Source organism: Podarcis liolepis, assembly GCF_965112155.1.
Source record: "Podarcis liolepis genome assembly, chromosome: 2".
Classification (NCBI taxonomy): domain Eukaryota; kingdom Metazoa; phylum Chordata; class Lepidosauria; order Squamata; family Lacertidae; genus Podarcis; species Podarcis liolepis.
In genome coordinates this window covers 10659811-10678830 of record NC_139555.1, presented here as the reverse complement: position 1 = coordinate 10678830, position 19020 = coordinate 10659811, and the positions used below count along the sequence as shown (strand labels likewise).

Sequence of the window (19020 nt, the reverse complement as noted above, 5' to 3'; positions counted from 1 at the left end):
ACAGTCTTGGTTTATTGAATTTTCTATCAGACTTACAAAGGCTCTTCATACTAAATATTACAAAGAACAATAAAAAACAAAACTTGGTGCCTGCCCATAAATGGATTAAGTTTTTTATTAAATGCGTATCACAGTTGGGAAGGTTGCCTGGATTCTCCAGTTACATGCCTGTTGTTGCTAGTGACAATAATCGCTGAAACACCTAAAAGACTGTAAGTAAAGATGGCTGTTTCTCCCCCACCCAACTTTTATGACCTGTCTGTCTTTCTTTGAATTGCAAATTGATAAGCAAGTTATGGACCAAGACATGTTCAGAACCCTATTAAAGTCAAACAAAGTTTTTCTCCATTATATTTTCCACTGGTGAAGTTGGATTCTAAATTAAAATTGCATGGCTGAATCATGCGTGCAAGTATAAGATAGACACTGAAGTTGCAAAGTGAGATGTTGCTATCTTAGGGATGTGTCTTTCAGAGGCTGCAGAAACAGGAGTTTTTGGTACCTGATTCAGTCAACTTACATTTGCGAGTACCTCTTGAGAAGGAGATTCCTGTCACGATTGTGCCAGAAGGAAAAAAGGCCACTGATGGGGAGGAAGAGTTCCCTGAAATTACAGAGGTAAACTTTTTAATGTCAAATGTTAAAAAGCTTGACCGGCTTTGGAGATAATCTACAGAAACAGCTGTGATTATATGATAAAGCTGCTCCTCAATTGTACTATTTGAGATTCTGGATTGTGGAGATTGCATGAATCCTGTGCTCTAATAAAAAACAGGACAGAGCATCTGTGCACATAGAAAACCAACCATGGGGAGAAGTGTTCTAGCCTAGCCTGCCCACATACATGCTGCTGTATGTACAGTGGTTTTTGGAGAATTGTTTGTGTAGGCTCCTCCTCCTAGCGGGGCCATCCACAAACCCAGCACTGTTCAGCTATTAAGACCATGATTCCAGGCTCTTACAGGGTCCTTGCCACGGGATCACATTCATCCAGTGCTTTACCAACTGCACTGGTTCCTGGTGGAGTACAGGGTCAGGTTTAAGGTCTGGTTTTGACCTTTAAAGCCCTACACGGCCTAGGACCCATGTACCTACGGGACCGCCTCTCCTGGTATGTCCCACGGAGGACCTTACGGTCTTCAAATAAAAACATCCTGGAGATCCCAGGCCACAGGGAGGTTAGGCTGGCCTCAACCAGAGCCAGGGCTTTTTTGGCCATGGCCCTGAGCTGGTGGAACACTCTGTTACAAGAGGCTAGGGCCCTGCGGGACTTGACATCTTTCCGCAGGGCCTGCAAGACAGAGCTGTTCCGCCTGGCCTTTGGTTTAGACTCAGTCTGACCCTTATGTTTTCCCTCTCCTTACGGTTTTGATCCATAGGCTACTTTTAAAATGAGGCTGCATTTTAAATTGCATTTTAACCTGTATTTTAAATTGCCCCCCCCCATTATGTTTTTATTGTAATTTTACTGGTGTTAGCCGCCCTGAGCCCAGCTCTGGCTAGGGAGGGCAGGGTATAAATAAAATTTATTATTATTAGAGCCCTTTCTATGCAATGAGACAAATTTAACTAGTTATCTCAGGCAAAGTTTTTCAGCTGGAAAAGCCAAAACTACTTGCTGTATGCATCTCTCTTTGTTTTCTCTAGGAAATGGAGAGGGAAATAAAGAGTGTACTACGAAGTGGGAACCAGGATGAGGTGCTGAGCGAAGCCTTCCGGTTGACAATAACTAGGAAAGATATTCAGACTCTTAACCACCTCAATTGGCTCAATGATGAGGTAACCTGATCTTCACTTTTTGTATGCTGCAGTTGTTTGGTACTAGTTTAAAATCTCCAAATAAACCAAGAAGAGCCTTTCTAGATCAGACCAAATCGCTATCTAGTTCAGCATCACGTTTCATAAAGTAGCCACCGGAAGCCTGCACGCAGCCAGCAAAGAGGACACGAGGGCAAAATAGCCGCCTCCTACTTTCCTTCCCCACATTTGGTAATTCACAGGCAAACTGCCTTGGAACTTGAAGACAGTATAATTATCAGTCGTCATAATGATCCATTTTTGGCAGATCAGCTGGTCTTGGAATGACAGCTCCAACGCACATCAAGATCATGGCCCATAATTTCCTGGTCTTGAAACATGAGTTAGACCATGGTGTAGAAGGCCACAATCTGCATTCATTAGATTTTTTTTTGAAAAAGACAAATCAATCAGCCTTGCAGCAGTTTGAGGTCAGCAGCCTCACAGGGTACTTGCCTGGCATAGCCTCGTGCGCATGGATTACAAATTCGTCCTTTACTAGACACCCAGTTGCTGCCATCTCCCATGATCCCTTTCCTCTGAGAACCTGGGCAAATGGGAAAGGAGGGCACAAAGAAAGAAAGGGGTGCAGGGGAAGGACTCCTGCTCATCATTCCCCCCCCACTTGCAAATCCCTCCCACCTCCTCCATTTTGCACCTTCAGCAGCAAATAATAGGTTTAGAAATCCTGTGTAACTTACCTTGCAAAATCAAATACACTGTGCAGGCTACTATATAGGCATAATATTTTAGAGGATTGAAAGGCTTTTGAAGTACCTGCCATCCTTAACCTAATGAAGAATCCCCCCTCAAAAAATAAAAATAAAATGCAGATATCTGCAGGGTTCATAGGTTGCCATCTTTCATCATTTGCTAAATGAATATTTTTTTCCCTCTTGAATGCAAAAACGCTATTTTGAAAAATTATGTCATTTCCTAACACGTATTCTTCTCCCTCTCAGATAATTAACTTCTACATGAATATGCTAATGGAAAGAAGTAAACAGAGGGGCTTTCCAACGGTTCATGCATTCAACACATTTTTCTTCACCAAGTTAAAAACTGCTGGGTACCAAGCTGTGAAGCGCTGGACTAAAAAAGTGGATGTATTTTCTGTTGACATCCTGCTGGTGCCTATTCACCTTGGGGTCCACTGGTGCCTAGCAGTGAGTATATTTGAGGGGTGTTTTGTTTATTTGTTCCAAGCTCTCGTTCTCGCTTCTGCTTCTCTGGAATGTGCTCCGAACAGCTTCACCACGGCTCCTCTTTTGTAACGTACTTGTGAGCTAACATTTTCATAGGTAAGCTCAGTGGCTATAAAGATCTACAGGCTTATGGATGCATTGAAAACTGCCACAGGACTACCATGTTGGTGCAGATATCATCAGTTTTGTTCGGCTGTGCAAATGTAGTCATATCTTTGTGTGGCTGAGCAAGATATTAACTCCTAAATAGGGATGGGAGATAATATCGTCCAAAACCAGTTTGAAGTTCACATTGTGATAATTGTTTCGTAATATTTGAGCTGGCAATACAGTGGTACCTCGGTTGTCGAACGCACCATATTTTTTGCTCTATAGGACGCACTTTTTCCCCTCCAAAAATGAAGGGGAAATGTGTGTGCGTCCCATGGAGCGAATGCAGGCTCCTTGGCTTCAGCGATAGCAACGCGAAGCCTCCAAAGCGCAGAGGGGAGAGCTCCCCTCATGCTCCGGAGGCTTCGTGTTGCTTTCGCTGAAGCCCCCGGAGTGCAGGGAACTCCTGCTGTGCTCTGGGGGCTTCAGGCAGCTATCCGCGAGCCTTCGGAGCACAGCGGGAGTTCCCGCTGCGCTCCGAAGGCTTGCGGATAGCCACCTGGAGAGCGAGAGGGGTCAGTGCACACCGATCCCTCTTGCTCTCCAGGCTTTGCTTCGCTGGAGAGGCGCTGCACAGTTTTCCTTCTCTGCACAGCACCCCTTCAGCGAAGCGGGAGGAGAAATGGAAGGGGCTCCCTTTCTCCTCCCTCTTCGCTGAAGGGGCGCTGCACAGAGAGGGGAAGAATCCCTCCCCCTCATTCTCCCTCTCCTATGGTCCGGTGTGTCCCATGGTCCAGTGCGTCCTATAGAGCGAAAAATACGGTCATCCGTTCCAGAAGACTTCAACTTCCAAAACCTTTGACAACTGAGAAAATGGAGAAAGGAGCCATGAGTCCTCGCAGGCTGCCACTTTTTGTTCCGCTGCTGCCAGGCCTTGCTGCTACTACTGCCCCCTCCTATTGCCGCCACGAGGACTCGCAGACCGCCACTGATTGTGCCACCATTGCCAGGCCTTGCGGATTGTGGCTGCTACTGCCGACATGTACCACAGTCATGGCAGGCTGTTTCTGCCCCTTCTGTTTCTGCCTCCTAGCAGTCCTGCTGGCAGTCCCAGATTATTTGTAATCACCATGTCTCATCACTGGATTGTCCTGAATACTGCCATTTGGTAGCCTAGCCCAAATCCAAAAGTCCTGTTGGGATGCATTTTGGCTTGCCTGCTGCTGAAGATGACCATGAGGTGATTGATAGTATCATCATTTATCAGTTTTAGACCCTTAAGCAGTAGCAGTTGCTGGGACAGTGTCCTGTTCGCTTCTGCGTCATTCCTTCCTTATTTCAGATATCGTGATAGATTGATATATCGCGATGTTTAGCTGGCGATATATCGCAATATAGAAACCCAGTTATCGCCCAACCTTAGTCCTAAACTAAAGAGAAGTCTATATATCTTTGGTGAAGTTACTTTGGTGAAGTTACTTTTCAAATTCTTGTTTTCTATAGACAGCAAGGCTGGATGTTTTCTGAATGCTTTCTAGAAAGTTTTGAGTTGTGAGTGTGTCAGTGGTTTAATGAGATGTTCTGTCTTACTTAGGTTATTGACTTCAGGAAAAAAAGCATCACCTACTTCGATTCAATGGGAGGAACCAACACTGAAGCTTGCAAGATATTGTTGTGAGTGTCCCAATACATTTAAATGTATTCAGGTTTTTCCCAGCCAAAGGTGAAGAGAGCATGCAAGACCTTTGGGTGGATAAAAATCAATCCTTATTGCTGCAATTACATAAAGAAATGACTAAATCCAAAGGGATAGCTAACAGCAAGCATGCCCTGGTAACCCATGACGCAGATGTGACATTCATTTCTTTGAGGTTTAGCTTCCAACTTTTTTAGATAGCAGTAACAAACGTTTTCTTCAACTAAAAATTCACAGACTTGCTTATTTCTTATAAGAAATTCATTTATTTAAAATATTTCTATCCTAAGGTAAAGGTAAAGGGTGCCTCCTTGTCCTGCCACAGGAGGCCTCCTTCAGTGCCTCCTTGTCCTGCCACAGGGGTCACAGCTAGGTCCGGAGTGCTCCTTGTAGCCCTCTGCCGTTGCCTTTCAAAGTTGACACCCCGCCCACTCTCCAATAAATGACAAGTGGAAATGTCAGCCTGTAAATGATCTCCAATGCAGCGTCAGCCACACCTAATCCTAAAGGGCACATGGCCAGCTGTCGCGAGTACCAATGGACAGCGGAAATGTCAGGCTGCAGGTAGTAACCACTGTTTTGAGGGTTTTGGTGGCTTCAAAGTAGGGAGAGAACATAGGTAAGATTTTAAAAAGAGGCTCCGAGTTGTAGTCTACTTAACTTTGACTTGGAGCAGACCCGCTGACATTAATGGCCAGGACTAACTTAAGTCCATTGATTTTAATGGGTCTACTGTGAATAAGAGTGAGTTGACTACAACCTCCAGGTAAAGGTAAAGGGACCCCTGACCATTAGGTCCAGTTGTGGCCGACTCTGGGGTTGCGGCGCTCATCTCGCTTTATTGGCCGAGGGAGCCGGCGTACCTCTTCCGATTCATGTGTCCAGCATGCCTAAGCCACTTCTGGCGAACTAGAGCAGCACACGGAAACTTCCTGCTGGAGTGGTACCTATTTATCTACTTGCACTTTGACATGCTTCCGAACTGCTAGGTTGGCAGGAATTTCTACCCTAGCCTTTCACTAAAAAGTTCTCTAGGCAACTTACAAGTCTGAAGTAAAATGCCAGTTATAACAACAGAGTATAGTAATAGAAATAATAATAATAGAAAGAGAGGCCTTGGAAATTGGTTCTCTGAGTGTAATGTTCTTAAAGTATTTGATGGCCCTTTATATCTGGAAAAAGATGCCAGGAAGACTATAGGAATATAGAATAAAAGGACATATGCATCAGAGACTGCAATATTTTCAACAGTTGCAAGAGTATGAAGTTTTCCCTAAAACAAATTGGGGGGTGGGATTAATTAAGTCTAAGAATGCATTGCTTTGTAGCTTTGAAGTGGCAATGGCCTGGAGAACAATTTTGATCTTAATTGTTGATCAGATATTTTACTGCTGATTCAGGAATATGAAGCAGGCAATTCAGAATGATAAAACTTTGAAAATATTTAAATTTTGCTTTGTGAATTTTTAGGTACCAGTGCAAACTTGTACACTTTTCAGTATCCCTGGTAAAATTAACCTCTAGCTCAGATACCCTACCATTTATGAACAGAGTTCCTGCCTTTAACATGGAACCGGCATATGACACACTGGCACCAGGCTTAGGAGCGTTGGGATAGTTTTGTTAGTTAAGTTTTGTTAGCAGCACTCATCACAATGAAAGGGAAAAGAAATATATGCACAGCAAAATGCATCTTAACACTCGCAACATACACAGTGTGCTAAAATGGTTCAAATTTATAATAAAAACAAGCTAACCAGGTTCATAAATAGACCAATAAGAAGCTTCATATAGAATGCCAGTCGAAGTAGTAGGCAACTTAGAAAATGGCATAAAGGTAAGTTTTAGCCATTCATGTCCTCTTTCAGGTGACGTAAATAAAAATAATGAAATTGGGGGATGATGTTAAGATTGGTTCCCTGAGCAGCATTTTATTTATTTGTTGCTTTTTGGCCACAGCAACTCAAAGCAACTTAAAATATTTTAAGCAAAAAGCAAGCAAACACATACATTAAAACCAGCATAAAAGAAAACAAATATTTAAAAAAATCTTTTTTTAAAAAACAACAACTAGATTAAAGCATGCCATACATGCAAAAAGGCCATAGATAATTCATAGAATCATAGAATCATAGAGTTGGAAGAGACCACAAGGGCCATCGAGTCCAACCCCCTGCCAAGCAGGAAACAAAATTAAAAGCCAAATTAAATTAAATTAAAAGCCAAAGTCCTAATGGAGCCTCCCTGGGGAGAGCATTCCAAAAGTGGAGAAGCCACCCTTGAAAATACTGTATTTGACTACAGTAGCTAATACAAATGGAGTCGTTTAAAGCTCCTTGGATTCGTCTGCATTGTTGCACAACATTTAGACAAAAAGAGAAAAAAACCATATTAAAAAATAAGTTAAAACCATGATTTAAATTCCAAAAGCTTATCAAGTAAACAAGTGTTCTCCAAATAGCAAGCAGGTTCTTTAGGTTGGTATTATGGGTAATGTAGATGGATTGAGGATTAAATCTGTGACCCCATACAGTCCAGCCCCTCAGGTGCCTGTCTGGCAATCATGCATTTCTGATTTTGACTGTAAAACCCACACTGGGTGCTCATCTAAGAGCCTCCGAGCAGCTGCTGAGAAAACCCTATTCCTCAACCTCTCCTCCGCCCGCCCCCGCCCCCCCGCAAAATGGATAAGGTTTTAAAGAGACAGACAGTGTCTATAAGTGGCTCTTTTGCCATTCATGTTGGCAGACCTTCTCCAAACGAAATCTGCTAACGGTGAAGAGTGATATAAAAGCCCAGAGGGTTCCCTTGATTATACGGGAAAGCCAAATTAGATCCTGGATTTGGTGACACGGTAGCATGGTTAGAGCAGGAGCCCTGCAAATTTGACCAGATGATGGCTAGCGGCACAGGTAGGGCAATGGGACAGGGACTCGGCTTCCAGCTGATTGTCGCCCTTCCTGTAATTGCTTTTCCCTTTCTATTTCCTTTCAGGAGGCTTTAATTGGTTGAATGCAGTGGGAGGATCACACCGGGAAGAGGGGACCGAGGTCCTATTCATGGTTAGTGACCCTTTCATGCTTTCAATCTTTAGAGCTTCCTGATTTTTGGTGAGTTTTGAATGATTTGCTTGCCCCTTTTTAGAAAAGGGAGAGATTTATGGGATGCCATAAATCTCCTGTGGCTTAAAAAAAATGTATATATCCCGTTTTTCAAAATCTGGTTATACTTAGAAAATGATCCAGATTTATACAGAGGGGGACTGATCCTAGTCAGCAGAAGAATCGGAACAGAATTAATCCTAATTATTGAAGGAGTCTCAATTATTTAAGGTAGCCAGGCTAGGAAAGATGTTTTTCTGCCTAAGACACCCCCCCCAGAGAACTGTTGCCAATCAGAGTGGACAATATGAGGATAGACGAACTAATGGTGTAATTTGATTTCATGCCGCTTCATATGTAAATATAATTTCCGCCCTTAATTAGTTATGCCACCCGTTCCTTTTACCGATGTAGAAAATCGAGATGAGGTATGCTTCGTTATGTAAAAGCGAAGCAGAAACGATTAGCCCATGTTTGCTCAGAATGAGATCAGACATGAACAAGAAGTGAAATATGAAGCAGGTGTGTGAGTCCTTTTTAAGTTTCTCTCCTAATATACAAAGGAAGATGCAGAGGGATGTGTATACAAGATATAGGTACATCTCTTGCAGAGACCATCTGTAGTGCTTTGGCATATGGCTGGTGTCCTTGTCATCTTCAAAATATTTGTATGCTGTCCAGCAGAAAATATTCCTTGAGGGAATCCCAACTTCAAAGTTAAGAGGTTGTTGAAACTATATAATCCTATACAGTGGTACCTCGGGTTACATACGCTTCAGGTTACAGACTCCGCTAACCCAGAAAAAGTACCTCGGTTTAAGAACTTTGCTTCAGGATGAGAACAGAAATCGCACGACGGCAGCACGAGGCCCCATTAGCTAAAGTGGTGCTTCAGGTTAAGAACAGTTTCAGGTTAAGAACTGACCTTCCGAACGAATTAAGTACTTAACCTGAGGTACCACTGTATAGTTTATAAAAGTATATAATTATTATTTATAAAACTCTACAATCCTTTGGCTAGGTTCCCAAAGCACGCCCCCCCCTATGATATATTTATGTACTTTTCTATCTTGAGAAATTTCATGCAGGGAAGTTGACATTTTTCAGAATATCAAGTCTTAATACCAAGCAATACATAGTCTTAATTTAAGTGTATTCAGTTTTATTTCCAAATAATGTTATTGCTTATACCTCTGCTGTACCTAAAGAGCTGTCTCTTTCATGCCTATTTAGTAATATAAAAAGGGATCACTCAAATTACCGTAGGCCAACCAATACAATTTGTAGGAATCCAGTGGATTTCCCCCCCTTTGGACCACAGACTCCTACGCCATATCACAGACTGCTTTTGAGACTCCTCTGTCTCAGAAGTGGCTTGCTATACAACATGGGGGGTGCAGCTCAAGAAAAAGCCCCCAGTCTTGTTGGGTACCCAGGACTAGTTGCATAGTTCTTGAGCAAAAAACCATAAGAATATGAGAGCTTGAAAATATACTATGAGTGAGAGATCAGGCTGTGTAGAAGGGAAGGGCCAATAAGACAGGAGGAAATTATTGTGTATTTTGTGTAAGCAGCTGAGTTTGTTTTTATACACCAGGGTGACAGTTACATACATCTGAAATAAGAAGCAGTGGGGAGGGGGTTATGGCTGCAGTCAGGTCTTTCATCCAACAGGGGAATGCATAAGGGGGGAAAACCCACCCAAAGTGATTGGGAACTTTTTGCTTTAGAAACAAGGTACAATATATTAACAGGAAGAATGAGCAGCCATTGAAACTTGCATATCAATGAACTTGCATATCAATATCTCAAAACAACTTCCTTGGGTCTCAGATACATAGAACTGATGCTATTATTAGGCCATTTCTAACTTAACCTCAATAACCAGAACATTGTCATTTCGTTGGACTATCATCTTTATGGGATTTAGGGAAAGTGGTAGGAAAAGGGTTTCAGAAAACTACAGTAGCTAATACAAATGGAATCATTTAAAGCTCCTTGGATTCGTCTGCATTGTTGCACAACATTTAAACAAAAAGAAAAAAAAACAGATTAAAAATAAGTTACTGCTCTGTTGTGGTATTTATCCTACTGGGACTACTTGACCTCATGTTAAATGCTAGACCCTACTAGCTTCTCTTATCTCAAAGGGGAAGGTTTGAAACTCTCTAGAGGCGCTTGAAAGTAGATAATACTTAGCACAGCTATAAGATGTAACCAGGTGAGCAGACCTTGTGACTGTTGTAAACTACCATATAAATTTAGCTGAAACTGATAGTAAGTTGTCCATCCTTTTCTCAAGGTAATAAAATGTGTGTACATACTGTGGACTGCTTGCATAACATAGGTTACTGGTTGTCTGCAAGTCCTTCTCATGTCTGAATACATGTCCAGGGTCAACTTGCCACATTTTTTTTGCAAAGAGTTTCATTGTGTTTTGTGATCCACTCATATATGGACCGTTAGTGCAAATATTGCTTAGGATTAGAAATAAAATAAAATACTTGGGTACAGCGATAAGTGCAATGCAGAGTTCATTTTTCAGGGGACTTTCTATCCAGAAAAGTAGTGCTGTCCTGTGAATTAAAGTTCAGAATTGGGCTAGGAGAAGCAATTCTGAAATTAAAAGTAACCCCCCCTAATTAATTACTTAATTGGGTTTTTATCCTTTTTTGCTGGTTGTGTACTTGCTAAAAGTGTTCCTTCTTTTCAATCCTCTGCAGGCAGTACCTAAAGCAGGAAAGCTTGGACAAAAAGCGGAAGGAATTTGATACCAATGGCTGGGTGCAGCAGAGTAAACGGAGCCAGGTATTTGGATCCTACATAGCCGACCACATGAGTGTCTGAAAAGCTCTTATCCTATTTCCACTTTCCTAAACTAATGGTGGACACGGGTGGCACTGTGGGTTAAACCACAGGGCCTAGGACTTGCCGATCAGAAGGTCAGTGGTTTGAATCCCCGCGATGACAGGGTGAGCTCCCGTTGCTTGGTCCCTGCTCCTGCCAATCTAGCAGTTCGAAAGTGCAAGTAGATAAATAGGTACCACTCCAGCGGGAAGGTAAACTGCGTTTCCGTGCGCTGCTCTGGTTTGCCAGAAGCGGCTTAGTCATGCTGGCCACATGACCCAGAAGCTGTACGCTGGCTCCCTCGGCCAATAAAGCGAGATGAGCACCGCAACCCCAGAGTCGGCCACAACTGGACCTAATGGTCAGGGGTCCCTTTACCTTTAAACTAATGGTGTGCCTGGCTCTTAAGGTGTTTGAGTGTAACTGTTAGATCAGGGTTGGCCTGGTGATGCAGCTTGCCAAGCCGTTGGCAAAATTGGGCCCCTTTTCTGTCCACTGCAGCGCTGGGCTGAGATGCTGGGCTGAAATTGCCTGATCCTAGCACTGCAGTTAAGTGGTGAGTGTATATAATACACACAGAGAGATATAAGAGTGTGTGGTCTGTGTATGAGTTTGGGTAGAGCCTGTGTGTGTGTGTGTGTGTGTGTGTGAGAGAGAGAGAGAGAGAGAGAGAGAGAGAGAGAGAGAGAGAGAGATAGCTGTGTGTAGTGTGGTTGGGTCCATGTGAATGGCATATGTACCTCAGGCTTAGCTAACCTTGAATTCTAGCCTTGGGGCCATAAAAGGTTAGTCATGCCTGTGTCAAAAAAAATAATGTGTACTGTGAGAAAATGAAATAGTGTTATTTGTTTCATAGATAGAAAGGTGTGATGTGCCTCACACAATTGTCTGTGATCGGAGGTTCTATGGGCAAACTAAGGCCTGGGGGCTGGATCCAGCCCAATCGCCTTCTAAATCTGGCCCACGGACGGTCCGGGAATCAGCGTGTTTTTACACGAGTAGAATGTGTCCTTTTCTTTAAAATGCATCTCTGTATTATTTGTGGGGCCTGCCTGGTGTTTTTACAGGAGTAGAATGTGTGCTTTTATTTAAAATGCATCTCTGGGTTATTTGTGGGTCATAGGAATTCGCTCTCCCCACCCCACCCCAAAAAAATAGTCCGGCCCCCCCCACTAGGTCTGAGGGACAGTGGACCAGCCCCCTGCTGAAAAAGTTTGCAGACCCCTGTTTTATGTGCACAGAGTCTTTGGTGCCAGCAGCTTTTCCAACTACTATTACAGGCACCAACCACAAGAGAGGTCATGTCCAACTCTCTTTCTTCCACACTTGGGACAAAAAGCGGCCATCAGTCCGTCCCCCATCCCCCCTGCCCGTCCCCCCCACTCCGCAATAGCACCACACTTCTGACAGATAAGACTAAGTCTCCTGAATATTTCCCTTCCTGATCTCACTGCTCCTAGCCTTCAGTTGAAAAAGGAGGGGAAATCAGCCAGTGATGGAGAACAGGAAAGGGAAACAGTATGGAGTGACTTCTTTGCCAGAAAAAAGTGAGGAGCAAGTTGCAGCAGTTCTCTCTTTGTCCTGAGCATGGGGTGAGATGGGAGCAGGAATGGGTGCCTCTGTATAAGCTGTTGGAACTAAGAGTGTCTACAAGCATCCAAAGATCTCTGTACATGCGCAGAGCCTGTAACATATTTCTGTTCCTTTCCTTTTCCTTGTTTGTCAGGATGGAAGTATTCCAGTCTTGCTATCTTGGCTGAAATACTGGCTCATTTGTTCCCATTAATTCTGAAGACTCGCTCATGCATGGTGGGGTTCTTTGGGTTTCTTGAACCTTTCATTACCTTGTGCAGTTTATATCATAATTATTTGGTAAAGCTAACATGAGGTTTTTGTCTTCTAAATGGAGAGGGCTGGGTTTGTTTGTCTTTTAAAGGAGATCCCTCAACAGATGAATGGAAGTGACTGTGGGATGTTTGCCTGTAAATATGCTGACTGCATTACCAAAGACAAACCAATCAATTTCACTCAGGTAAGTTGGCTCTCCTGGCTAGTGGGCACTGCATTGGTAGAATGCTACCTTATATTATCACAGTGCTGTCTTCTGGTCTTAATTGTGCCCAAAGCAAACCAATTTTCAACCAAGAAAACCGAAGCTCAGTGGCCAGAAGAAGGAAAATCCAAGTAGATAATTTTCCATATATTTGCTTATCTCATGTAAGATTGTGGTTTTCAATAACATTCTGAACGTATAGCTTGTAATAATTGTTGTAATAATTGTGCCACAAGAGAGGGAGCTGCATGTGGGCAGCAGTTTTGCTCCCCGTAGCAAGATCCTTAAATTTGGATACAGAGCCTTATGCCCTTCGGTAATTCTAGGACTATGACCTATACAGTGGTGCCCCGCAAGAAGAATGCCTCGCAAGACGAAAAACTCGCTAGACGAAAGTGGGATTTGTTCGACAGTGGAAATTGCTGCCAAGGAGTGTGGTGGAGTCTCCTACTTTGGAGGTCTTTAAGCAGAGGCTTGACAACCATATGTCAGGAGTGCTCTGATGGTGTTTCCTGCTTGGCAGGGGGTTGGACTCGATGGCCCTTGTGGTCTCTTCCAACTCTATGATTCTATGAAAGGGTTTTGCGGTTTTTGAGCTGCTTCGCAAGACGAATTTCCCTATGGGCTTGCTTCGCAAGACGAAAACGTCTTGCAAGTTTGTTTCCTTTTTCTTAACACCGTTAATAAGTTGCGACTTGACTTCGAGGAGCAACTCATAGAACGCGGTGTGGTAGCCTTTTTTGAGGTTTTTGGTGATTTTTGAAGCTTTTCCAAAACTTTTCTGACACCGTGCTTCGCAAGACGTAAAATTCGCTAGACGAAAAAACTCGCGGAACGAATTAATTTCGTCTTGCGAGGCACCACTGTATTAAAAGTCCACAGCTACTTTTATGGTGACTTTTCAGATTTTTGTTACCTTACCATCAGCATGTTTAAAAAGTACGGCACAAGCACCTGTTGCGTGATGGCACTGTGTTAGAATTATCTTCATCTATTACCTCTGTTGGAGGTCAAAATTCTCATTCTGTCAACAGCAGGCCAGGTCTATGTTGCAGAATTAGTGCTTGTAGCAGTTGAAAGAAGTGTCACCTATATCTGCTCAGGGACAAGCAAAATTGTGGATGTGGGGTTAGGATAACCAGATCAAACTTGAAAAGTAACTTTTTAATGGATTTCAAGATCTGGTGGTACTAGCCCTGTTTTTGTGTTTAAAAACAGATCACTTGGAATATAGCTGTCTCAGTATGAGGCTTGCAGTTTGCCAGTGTATATCAAAGGATTACCTTGTTGTCATTTTAAGCAAGTATTGATGCTGTTGTGTTTCTTTTGTTAAAGCAACATATGCCTTACTTCCGAAAACGGATGGTCTGGGAGATCCTTCATCGCAAGCTGCTGTGATTTCATGTGAAATGCAGGACCCTTCAGAGACTGCAAACCAGGCTATTGCCCTTCTTGGCCTGCATGGGTTTCCTGCTGAAGCTTAAAGACTGTGTACAATACATTTTGTGTGGTTTTCTTTTTTTAGAAATAATTAAAAAAATATATTAATGAATTCTATTTCGTGGAGCAGTGTGCCATGGAACTATTTCAGAAGCACACTTGCCTTTTTCTATCTTGGAACCCTGTTTTTTTACAAGTGACATTTGGAGATGCTGAGGAGTACTGACTTCCACCTTCAGTGAGTTTTCCTCTTTTTACACTCTCAGTCCTTTCGAAATGGCCAGCTTCTGCAAACAACTTGTAACCTTCCAGGCTTCAACTGTGTGGGGCATTTGTATTTGTATTGTATTGCATTTACCAAGGTATGGAGAAAAAAGGCTTTCATGGCATTCAGTAAGGGCAGTGCTACAGGTTACAATTGCTGCAGGTGGTCTTCTGCAGCAAATAAATTCACGTGGAAGTACAACATGCATGTACATATGTGTCTGGGGAAACCTGGTTGCATATATGTGTGTGTTTGTTTCTATAAGTTGCAGAAGAGAACATGGCTATCCCCACAGCAGTGTTCCTTAGTTCCTCGGTTATTAGGTGGAAATAAAATTGCCTGAGAATGGAAGCTCTGATAGACACCAGCACATGAGAAGCAGCTTGCTACAACATTTCCCATCATAACTGTGACCTTCTCTTCAGTTCTGTAGCATGAGATGGTAAACGGAAGATGAACAATGCCTTTTCTTTGATGCCCGAGCAGAGGATCTTCCTAGCATTTAAAATCTATTTCTTCTAGTGAATTCTCTTCCAACTCAAAATCCGGAGGCAGCTGCCCACCTGTTGGGAAGATGAGTCATGTGTTGGCTGAGGCATCCTGCACTGAGAGCCTTCATTTTAGCCTCCTCCTCTATCACCTCCTCACACAGTCAGGCTGTGGGGATGGAATCTGATGCAGAGAGCTTTGGGTTGTGAGCACTTCTGGGGCCCTGTGCCCAAATGCCTGGGGTCAGACCCTATAAAAGCCAGCATCTCTCCCCATTGAGCTATTATCAGAATCTAAGGAAATCCTGACATTAGGAAGGACTGTTACATTGCATTCTTTATACAGAATAGGATTTGCAAGTCAACCAAGCAGCTACACGCTGAATGGAATGCTTATCTGACAAGAGGATGGAACAGTTAGTGATCGTCAAACCCTTTGTAGAATTTAGGTACAATATGGCGTTTAAAGCTTTTTTTATAATAATTGGTAAGCTGTTTTGATACCATATATATATTTATAAACCTTTCTCAATGGTGCAGCCGTGAACAAAAAAGTGTCTGGGTTTTAAGCTCTTTTGTGTTTCCATTCAAGACTCCTACAGCTGAACTGAAATCCTGACCTTTTTTCCTCTCCTGCCCTCCACTTTCTGCTTCTGTTCCAGATAGCCATTAATGATGGCAAGTGGAGGACCTCTTCCACTGACATGCTTCCTCTTCCAATCCTGCTTTTATGTTCTAGTGCAGGATAATATAGAGAATCTGTTTAGTTCCTCTCTGAAACAAATGTAAGCGGCACTGCCAGCTGCATCTTGAGATTTAGCAGCAGGCAGAGAGATCTTTTACAGAGCCCAAAGCACTTTGAGTCTCGCTGATTGATGTAACTTCTAGTTCAGTATGAGAGGGACTCTAAACTCTCTGGTTCACTCAAAGATCTTCTCCAGTGCCACTAGCCAACATCACAGTCTACTGTGTGTAACTTCTCTGCAGCCATTTGTTTCAGTGGAGGCCCACTGTAAGCTCCACTTATTCTGTGATGGCCAAACTCTGCCCACCAGCTGTTTGGGGACTACAGTTCCCATTATCCCTGACCACTGGTCCTGTTAGCTAGGGATGATAGGAGTTGTAGTCTGGAGGGCCAAGTTTGGCCATCACTGACTTATATTAATGGACATCAGCAGATGTGCTTGGTATCTGTACCTGCTGAGGCCAACCAAGGTGAGATGCAGTTGGAATTCAGGTGCAAATTATGTAGGACTTCTTACTAAGTTCACATGCCACACATACCTCTTGATGTACCATTTTTTTATTCTAAAGAATAAAGTAATGTCCTCTTGTATTTTTGCCATCAGATAGGGAACATTTTATATATTCTGTACCTGTAAACAATAGTTTTGTACAAATTTCATTGCACTTCCTTAAGTCGTGCTCTTCCTAGACAAGTTTGTACCTTTTTTTCCTCTATCTGTGTTTTTTTTATACCAGGCTCTTTGGTGACGCTTTTTCTATGTTTTTCTCCAAGTGATCTGAAATTCTGTATTTTTTTTGTAATGTGTTATTCTTAAATAAACCCAGCTGTTGAAATAATAATTATCCAAAGTCTGGCCTACTGTATCTTTTCTCTGCCCTATGCCTATTATGGGGATCTACTTGTTATCAGAAATGGACCCTTGCCAAATTCTTTCCCATCCCTTCCTCTGTAACATGCACTAGGTAAAGGTAAAGGGACCCCTGACCATTAGGTCCAGTCATGACTGACTCTGGGGTTGTGGCGCTCATCTTGTTTTATTGGCCGAGGGAGCTGGTATACAGCTTCTGGGTCATGTGGCCAGCATGACTAAGCCACTTCTGGTGAATCAGAGCAGAGCACGGAATCGCCGCTTACCTTCCCACCGGAGCGGTACCTATTTATCTACTTGCACTTTGACGTGCTTTCAAACTGCTAGGTTGGCAGGAGCAGGGACCGAACAACGGGAGCTCACCCCGTCACGGGGATTCAAACCGCCAACCTTCTGATCGGCAAGTCCTAGGCTCTGTGGTTTAACCCACAGCGCCACCCGTGTCCCAAGCATGCATTACAACTGACTTAAATTTATTCAGCAAGATGTTTCCCTGCCCCTGCTCCATATCACTGGTAATATTCAGCAGAATGAAACCAGGACACAAACAACTGCAACACATTTCGGAACAGAAACAAAGAACTTGGCTCAGGGAAGCCTTTCCAGTGGGGGCCCTGGGTGTCATCTTGCATTTAAACACAAGGCTGAGCAACGAAGAGACCAAAAAACAAAAGCCTATTCAATTGCCAGCTTGCGTTTTCCTTTGCTCTCCCCTTTTAAAAATACATTTTATGTGAAGCTGCCTCTGAAGTTTCAGCTGGTGTTGTTCTCCAGCCAAATAATGCTTACAAAAATCTTTATATTAGTGAAACGTGCACACACAATTGTGTATACTGCTGAAAACAACATACAAAAATGCATTCTATTTTGTGAAAATTGCATGCAAAAATCCGTTCACTAACGTTTCCCCCAAAATGCATATATTAATTCATTAGCCTATGCAGAAATAGGGCAGGTCTAATTTAGGATTGGAAAATTGACAAACAGAGACACCAACATTGTCAGATTCAGCCATCCCTGACTGCAAGTCATCTAAGATAAATACAGAGTTTTTCTAGAATCCAGTCGATTTTAGGTGGGGAAAAGCTTTGGTAGGTAGACTATTAACATTATTACAGAACAGTGCAATAGTGGGACTTTAAGGAGGCTTGAAGCTATATTGCAGGGTGTGAAGAGGAGGCACTGAATTTATTTTTTTCTTGCACTTTTAATATATTTTCCTGCATGCCACGGGCTAGGGATTTTCAGGTCATGTTGACTCTCTCCTCCCTGCAACATTCTCTTCCTAGACATGGGCAAGGCTTTACCTAACCCTTTCCAAGCAACTATTCATTAGCATCTTTAATCTCTGCACACACATGAACAAGCAACTTCTGTAAGTGTACCTTCAGCTGAGCAGACAATATTCCATTGATTCCTTGCCACCACTTCTCTTTCTCAAAGAAAATGGGAACTATTTATCCCATATTCAAAAGATGAGTACCTTGGACTCTCTGCAGTGATCATGACATAGGCCACCCAAAACTTTATTTTCCCTGCCTGCTGATTCACAGGGGATTTGAGTCTGGAGCCAAGTGCTGATGTGTCTCTGCAACTTCCATTTTTATTTTTTCTTTTGCATGTAACTCTGCATTTATTTTTTTCACCATTCAAATATTTAAATATATAAATGATTCACATCTGAAACACACACACATTCACATCCTGTTGAAATAAAAAATAAATAGTCCAGTAGCACCTTAGAGACCAACTAAGTCTGACCTTGGAGACCGACTAATGCACACGAAAGCTTATACCTAGAATAAACTTGGTCTCTAAGGTGCTACTGGACTTTTTTTAAATTTTTTATTTCGACTGCGTCGGACCAACGCTGAATCTAGATTCATATCCTGGTTTTTGTAACAGGCTTTATATACTGATGTATTTCTTAAGCTCAAAGCAATACAAAATAACATCGAACATTTGAATAACTTGTCTCTTTGCAATATTCAGTAAACAAATTCCAGTTCATTCTTTCGCTATACAGTGGTACCTCAGGTTACATACGCTTCAGGTTACATACGCTTCAGGTTACAGACTCTGCTGACCCAGAAATAGTGCCTCAGGTTAAGAACTTTGCTTCAGGGTGAGAACAGAAATCGTGCTCCGGTGGCACGGCAGCAGCAGGAGGCCCCATTAGCTAAAGTGGTGCTTCAGGTTAAGAACAGTTTCAGGTTAAGAACGGACCTCCGGAACGAATTAAGTGCTTAACCCGAGGTACCACTGTATATAAAGTATATAAAACCTGGTTTTTGTAACAGGCTTTATATACTGATGTATTTCTTCAGTTCAAAGCAATACAAAATAACATTGAACATTTGAATAACTTGTCTCTTTGCAATATTCAGTAAACAAATTCCAGTTCATTCTCTCTAGAGAATTT

The 19020-nt window shown here is 42.6% G+C and overlaps 1 protein-coding gene across 3 annotated transcripts in view; it reads left to right on the top strand.

Moving 5' to 3' along the window:
* SENP1 (SUMO specific peptidase 1) overlaps nt 1–16578 on the top strand; it is a 33418-nt gene extending 16840 nt beyond the window's left edge. The window contains exons 13-20 of one of the 3 annotated variants that reach the window (XR_014522599.1): nt 475–618; nt 1648–1779; nt 2760–2963; nt 4687–4766; nt 10613–10697; nt 12673–12768; nt 14125–15994; nt 16109–16578. Coding sequence is in view for 1 of the 3 variants with exons in the window: in XM_083490072.1 (XP_083346198.1) it covers nt 475–618; nt 1648–1779; nt 2760–2963; nt 4687–4766; nt 10613–10697; nt 12673–12768; nt 14125–14187 (804 nt within the window). In the remaining 2 variants the exon portion in view is untranslated. Of the gene's footprint in view, nt 1–474; nt 619–1647; nt 1780–2759; nt 2964–4686; nt 4767–7782; nt 7851–10612; nt 10698–12672; nt 12769–14124 lie in introns of those variants that run through there. The other 2 variants (XM_083490072.1, XR_014522600.1) reach the window with 2 other exon arrangements.
* Nucleotides 16579–19020: the final 2442 nt, after the last annotated feature.